The sequence below is a fragment of the Passer domesticus genome, unplaced genomic scaffold (genome assembly GCF_036417665.1).
Source record: "Passer domesticus isolate bPasDom1 unplaced genomic scaffold, bPasDom1.hap1 HAP1_SCAFFOLD_44, whole genome shotgun sequence".
Taxonomy (NCBI): Eukaryota; Metazoa; Chordata; class Aves; order Passeriformes; family Passeridae; genus Passer; species Passer domesticus.
In genome coordinates, this window is record NW_026990160.1 from 2420195 (window position 1) to 2427023 (window position 6829).

General features: G+C 59.9%; 1 protein-coding gene across 1 annotated transcript; it reads left to right on the forward strand.

Moving 5' to 3' along the window:
* Positions 1-3441: 3441 nt before the first annotated feature.
* LOC135292736 (serine/threonine-protein kinase pim-1-like) lies at positions 3442-6018 on the forward strand (the record flags this gene model as incomplete). The annotated part of the gene is made up of 6 exons (XM_064406832.1): positions 3442-3558; positions 3669-3719; positions 3911-4277; positions 4925-5101; positions 5349-5498; positions 5717-6018. Coding segments are annotated over 5 exons (819 nt in total), but the record flags the coding sequence as incomplete, so codon positions are not given.
* Between the last annotated feature and the right edge of the window lie 811 nt (positions 6019-6829).

Sequence of the window (6829 nt, forward strand, 5' to 3'; positions counted from 1 at the left end):
CAATGAGCCCTGGGCCTCCTCTTCAGAAGCTCCAGCAGCCCAGGTGCCTCAACTTCTCCTCCCAGCCTCAAAGCTCATCCTGTCAGTCCTGCAGAGCCTCTGCAGCTCCTCCTCATTGCCCAGAACAGGGAGCCCCACAGGCAGACACAGCAGCCCAGATGTGCCCCCCTGGCCTGGGCTGCCTCTGGCAAGGGAGCAGCACCAGGCACTGCAGGAGCCTGCAGACAATTCCTGCAGCACTTGGAGGATGATCCTGCTCCCCAAGGGACGTTCCCGTGGTGCCAGAAACTGCAATGGGGAGTGGGGCCAGAGAGGAAAGGGCAAACAGGGATGGGCTGTTTGCAGGGCAGGGAACAGGGCTGGGCAATAGGAAGAAATCTGGATCAGGGATGGGTAAAGAAAGCAAAGGTGAAGCAAAGGAAATGCTTGTGGCAGTTTGGGGGTGGCTGCCAGGCAGCCCTGGCTCTGAGCAACAGCGTCTGCAGTGGGACAGGAAACTCCCAGCTGATGGGAACAAACTTTCTGGCTGACTGCAGAGGCCACGACAAAGCTGAGTGGTTTCCCTGGTGTCCCCCAGCCCTTGCTGGCCCCAGGGGCTGATGGCATTTGTGCTCCCTCAGGTTCATGTCCCCACAGCAGCAGCATGGGGGTGCTCCCGCCTGCTCTGTGCAATGCAAACAGGGGCTCCTGAGCCACTGCTGCCGTGGCTGTGCCTGCAAGGATGCGGCACCTCTGTGAGCTGGGGGAGAGGCCAGGGCTGCAGAGGGGGGATGTTGTTGGCAGCTCCATGAGGATGCTCTGGGACGCTGCCCTGGGCTGTGCAGTGCACTGGGGATGGATCAGCCCCTGCTCTGCTGCTCCTTCCCGTCTCCCCCAGGGCCCTTGCAGAGCCCCAGCCATGCTGTTTGCCCCCAGCCTGCCCACGGCCAGCCTGGGGCTGCTCAGCCTGGGGCTTTTCTGTGCTGAGCATTGGCCTGGCCGTGTTCTTGAGAGAGCCTGGGCAAGGAGCCTGCAGCCCCCAGGGCCTGGCCTGAGGCGTCAGCGCTGCCCCAGCAGTGCCCATGGCCTGTCCCTGCTGCAGCCCCGGCACTGCCACCCCCAGGACTGTGCCCGGCCCTGAGAGCACTCAGGCCCTGCAGCAACACCAGGGCCACCAGGGCAGCGGGGCAGGGCCACGGCAGCAGCACTGGCAACACCAAGTGCTGCTGCTGCTGCTGGGCACAGCTGCTGGGCCAGCACTGATCTGCCCCCAGCTCTGCACACAGACATTGCTGCTGCAGCTCCAGAGAAGGCAAGAATAGAGGCATCTCTGCAGAAAACTTTGCTGGGAGATCCTTTAGTTCCTTTAAAACCTTTGAGACTGCAGCCCCTCATTGTCACAGTCTGTGGCCACAGGGAAGGTGGAGAGAAACAAAGTCAGAGATGGCAGAAACAACCGTCTAGCTTTAGGAAGAATATTTAAAAAGGAAAACGACAGGGAAATCAAAGAACCAAACCAAAAGAGCTAGAAAAGATGACTTTTATTACAAGTGATTTGCCGAAATTGGCAATCAGTTTAATGCTTCCTAAGATGTCCAGTCATCAGTCTCCTCACTGCAGCCTTGAGCTCCTGGTTCCTCAGGCTGTAGATGAGGGCATTCAGGGCTGGAGGCACCACCAAATACAGAACTGACACCAACAGATCCAGGCATGCAGAGGAAATGGAGGAGGGTTTCAGGTAGGCAAGTACTGCAGTGCTGAGAAATGCATTTCTTCTGCATTTTCCCTTCTCAGATTCTTTCAGTCATCTCCTCAGAGGTACAGTTTGTTCTGGTGCTTTTCATGAACTGATTGTACTCTTGATTTAGATGGAGACTGTGGAATTGTTTTCAGATGTAGAAGAATCTGGACTGAAGACAGAAACAAACTCCCTGTCAGCCCATTTTCATCTTCTAGATCACTTTCAAGATGTCCTTGGGGGTGTTGGAATGATTATCACACAGCTCTCCACTTCTGGCTGCAGGCTCTAGAGTTTGTTTCTCTGCATTCAGTCAGGCTTGCATTCCCTAAGAGTTCTTGGTAGCCTGTCATGTTTTCTTAGGGTAGAACAGTAACAATGAAAACCTTACCAATGGCACAACCGCCCAGCCCACAAGGAAAAGAAAAGAACAAGCTGTCAAATTCTTCAAATATTTCCCCTGCTTTGCTGCAAGTGTTGTGCTGCACCCACAATGTGGAAAGCTGCAGTTGGTGGCACACCTTGTGACAGAAGCTGCACCTCGTTCTCTGGGAAAGGTTCTTGGAAAAAGCAAACAGGACTGAGGAGAAGATTCTGGAAAAACTGGAAGAGCTTTTAAGAAATTAAATGAAAATTGAAACAATTCAAGACGTTTTTCTCCATTTATTTTTATGCTCCCCTTTTCCATCTTGCGCTAGTTGTCCATCCCATTAATTCCAAACAGATCTCACTTCTAAGATCCATGAGTTGGCAAGTTTTAGACATTTTAAGATACCATGACCTAGACACAGTTTGGCTTCCCCTGTTTTTCTTGGAAAGCAATGCTGGAGAGGTAAGCGCAGTGCTTGGGTCAGGTACAAATTCTGCATTCAGGGAATGCGCTCTGAGAGTGTTTGACCCTGAGCAGGGACAATGCACAGCAGGGACCGAGGGGAATCCTGAGCCACTGTGCAGGAGTCCAGACTCTGGGTCTTGGCTGAACTCGGCAAAGTTCCCGTGTTTGCAGAGGCTCAGGGGCTGCCCTCGGGGAACGTGGGGCTCGGGGCGGGGGCGAGCGGGCAACGGACAAACGGACACGGGGACAAACGGCCCCGGAGCTTCAGTTGCAGCAGCGGCAGCAGCAGCAGCAGCGGCGGCAGCGGCAGCAGCAACGAGAGAAGAAACTTTAGATTCCGTTCTCCGCTCCCTCTCCCACTGCCCCGTACCTCTCCCGCTCTCCCTTTCCCGGTCTCCCCTCCTCTCCCCGCCTCCCTCTCCCCGTGCCGGGCCGGGCCATGCCCCCGACCCGCCCCCGGCCCCGGGCGGGGCTGCCCCGTGCCCGCCCCCGCCCGTCCTGCCGAGGTCTCGCCTCACCCCGGCTCTGGCCGTGCTGGCGCTGGCGCTGCTGGGCGGGGATCTGTGCCTGGGGCTGGGGCGGCATCGCCGGTTTTTGGCTCCGCCTGGCCCGAGCCCGGCCCCGACCCCGACCCCGACCCCGACCCCCGCCCTGGCCCCGGCCCCGGCTCCTCCCGGGGCCCGCGGAGGACACAGGCGGCGTTGCCTCTCCCGCCGCCTCCGCTGCGGCTTGCCCGGCCCGAGCTCCGCCGCTCGGCAGCGCAGCCGCCGGCCCCGAGCCTCCCGTGTCGCGCTCCAAAGAGCGAACGCCGGGGGATGGCCGGGCCGGGGCGGGTGAGGGGCGCTCGGGGGCCGTTGCTGGCCCCGGGCCGAGCGCTGACAGCCGCGTCCCGCCCGCAGGGAAGGCGCAGGAGGCCCTGCAGCAGCGCTACCGCCTGGGTTCCCTGCTGGGGCGCGGCGGATTCGGCAGCGTCTGGTCGGGGACGCGGCTCTCGGACGGCGCCCCGGTGAGCGGCGGGGCCGGCGGCGGGCGGAGGAGGAGGGGGCGCAGGAGGAGGAGGGTGGGGCTGGGCAGGGCGGGCATTGAGCTCAGCCCGCTGCTCCCCTTGGCTTGCAGGTCGCCATCAAAAGGGTGCCACGGAATCGCATCCGGCACTGGAGCGAGCTGGTGAGTGAGCCGGGACAGCGGGAGAAGCCGGGCCGTGCCGAGCGGGGATGAGCCGAGCCCCGGCAGGGTGGAAGCGGGGGGGGAGCGGGCGTGGGGCCAGCGCAGGGCGCGGAGCATCCCGGGCTGGCTGAGGGGTTGCCCAGCCCTGGCCCGGCATTGGCCCCACTGATGGCATCGTGCTCCTCCCGCAGCCCGACGGCACCAGCGCTCCCCTGGAGGTTGTGCTGCAGGACAAGGTGTCCACTGGCTTCCCCGGTGTCATCCAGCTGCTGGAGTGGCTTGAGCTCCCCAGCGACATTGTCATGGTGCTGGAGCGGCCAGAGCAGTCTCAGGACCTCCTGCATTTCATTCAAGCACGGGGGTTCCTGCACGAGGAGGTGGCGCAGCCGCTGTTCCGCCAGGTGCTCGAGGCCGTGCAGCACTGCACCAGCTGCGGGGTCCTCCACAGGGATATCAAACCAGAGAACATCCTGGTTGACCTGGCCACCGGGCAGGCAAAGCTGATTGACTTTGGCTGTGGCACCTACCTGCAAGACACAGCCTACACTCACTTTGCAGGTGAGCCTACACAGGGCTGTGCTCCCGCTCCTGGCATCTCATGGCCCAAGATGTCACAGCCCAAGCTGGGTGTGGCAGTGGGGATTCTCCCTTTTGCTGCCACTCAGGGGACTGAATCTGCAGCTGAGTTGCTTTAGAGCAGGGCTGGGTGGGGAGCCATCTTCCAGCCCTGCTGGCAGGCTTTGCCCGCAACTGTGCCCAGGACTGGGGCTGGGCTGGGACAGCCAGCCTGACAAAAACAGCCGTGGGTGGGGGTAGCAGAGAGGGAGGCAGGAACCTGTGTCCCAGCCGGTTTGTGTGCAGGCAAGAGGAAGGGCTTGGACTGCTCCACTTGCCCTGTTTGTCTTGCCTTTATAATATGTTTGGGGCAATGCAGGCAGGGAGAATGAGGGCATGGTTTTTCCCCAGCACGCAGTGGGTATTCCCTTTGCATGTCATGGTCAGGCCTAGCCAGGGCTTCCATTGTCCCCTTCCCACACCAGTGGCTTCTTTTGCAATCCCAAGTTTGTACACCAGTCCCAGATGCTGGTAAGAGGACAGTGGTCACCCTGTGTGCCACTGATGCAGCCCCCGCACGCCCAGGGATGCTGGGGCCAGGCTCTGGGAGCAGTAGCATCCCCCTGATGAACTCCATCTGTATTCCACAGGAACACCATCATACAGCCCCCCGGAATGGACCCGCTTTGGCTGGTACCATGGCGAGCCAGCTACCATCTGGTCCCTGGGCATCCTGCTGCACCAGATGGTCTGTGGGAAGATGCCTTTCAGGAGGGGCTGGAACTTCAGCTGGGGCCAGCTCTCGCTGCCACAACGGCTCTCTCCAGGTGGATCCTCTTCTCTGGGCATGGGTGCAATACCAGTGCTGGGAGACAGCAGCAGGCTCGGGAGCATCCCGCTCTGGCAGCTGCTGAGGAGGTGGCACATGTCCTGCTCTCCCCCAAAACCAAGAATTGATGGGAAAGTTCAGGCCCAGCTCTGAGCGCATCCAGCATGGCCTGGGCAGGGAATAGTGGGGCAAAACCAACAGGAGCCTTCTCCAACTGACGGGCATTTTCTGGTTTCTCTCCCCAGAGTGCCAAAATCTGATCGGGTGGTGTTTATCCATGCACCCCTTGGCCAGACCCTCATTAGAAGAGGTGTTCAGTCATCCTTGGATGCAGGATATTCCTCTGCCCTAGAAGAAGGGAGAGAGCCACAGGCACACTTTGATCCAGGGCCCTGGTAAGTTACAGCTGCACACATGCCTTGGCAATGAGAAGCAAAGGAACCCAGCCTGTGTCACTGCACCAGGGTCATGGGATGGGAACACGCAGCCCTTGTGCTGGAGCTGAGCTGCTCTGCCCAGCCCTGGTGGCTGTCATCCAAACAGGTTTTGCTTGTCCTGGTTCCCTGACAGCTGGGGCCCTGGGCAGAGCCCTGACAGCCTGGTCTCACCCCAGGGAAGGAGAAGGAGCCCCTGGAGAAGCTGTACCAGGTGGGGCTGCTGCTGCAGGAGACAGCGAGGATGACATCAAGGATGACAACCTCTTCCTCAACCTGGCCACCAGCAGTTGAAGGTGATGCACTATGATTGTGGCACCTTCTTCAAAGCCAAACTCCACAGGGAGTTTGCAGATGAGTCCACACCTGGGGAAATGCTCCCAGATTTGGGCATTGCCCAGCCTGGCTGGGAAGCAAAGGTTGCCCCTTTGCTGGGGCAGATGGAACTAAATCTTCAGTCAGCTGCCCAGCTGCTTTTTTGGCAGGGCTGGTGGCATGGGCTGGGGTGGGTACAAAATGGGAGTGGGCTCCTGGCCCTGCCAACAGCCCCCAGCACCCACCGTGCCCCGGGCTGGGGCTGAGGCTGGGGCAGCCAGCCCGACACAAACCCCCGTGGTGGGAGCAGAGGTGGGACTCCAGAACCTGTGCAGGGGCTGCTTTGCTGTGAAGGCAAGGAAGGCCTTGGGCTGCTCCACTGTCCTTGTTTGCTTTGGGATCATGGTTATTTTGGGGGCCAGTGCAGAGGGAAAGAGAGAAAGTGTGGACCTCCCTCACCCATGGCTGGATTTTTCCCTAGCATGTAGGGGTTGGGCCTTCCTCAAGGTCCTGACAGAGCTAAGAGTTTTGACCTTTCTTCTTCTTTTCCCTTTTTGTCTCTAACCTCTTTTCAACAATTTGCTTGTTTTTTCTACAGGAAGCATTCTAGGTGGTCCAGTCTGGATTGGGAAGTGCTTGGGACCAGCTGCAGCGTGGATGGGCCGTGCCCTTGGAGCAGGCTGAGGACATCGTTTGGGACCAGCTTTTCTTCCAGCCGTGGATGGCGTGAGGTGGGTGCCCATCTGCTTGGCAGGGTGGGATCAGAGCTTTTGGGAGATGGCAGCGAGCACAGGAGCATCCTGCTCTGGGCAGCTGCTGAGGGCTGGATGTGCCATGGCTGGCTGCAGGCTGGGCACATGTCCTGCCCTCCTGCCCTGCTGCCAAAGACAGCACTGATGGGCAGCTCTGGGCACAGCTCTGAGCCTGGCCAGCACGGCCTGGGCACTGCGGGCAGCTGGGACAAGGGGACAGGAGCC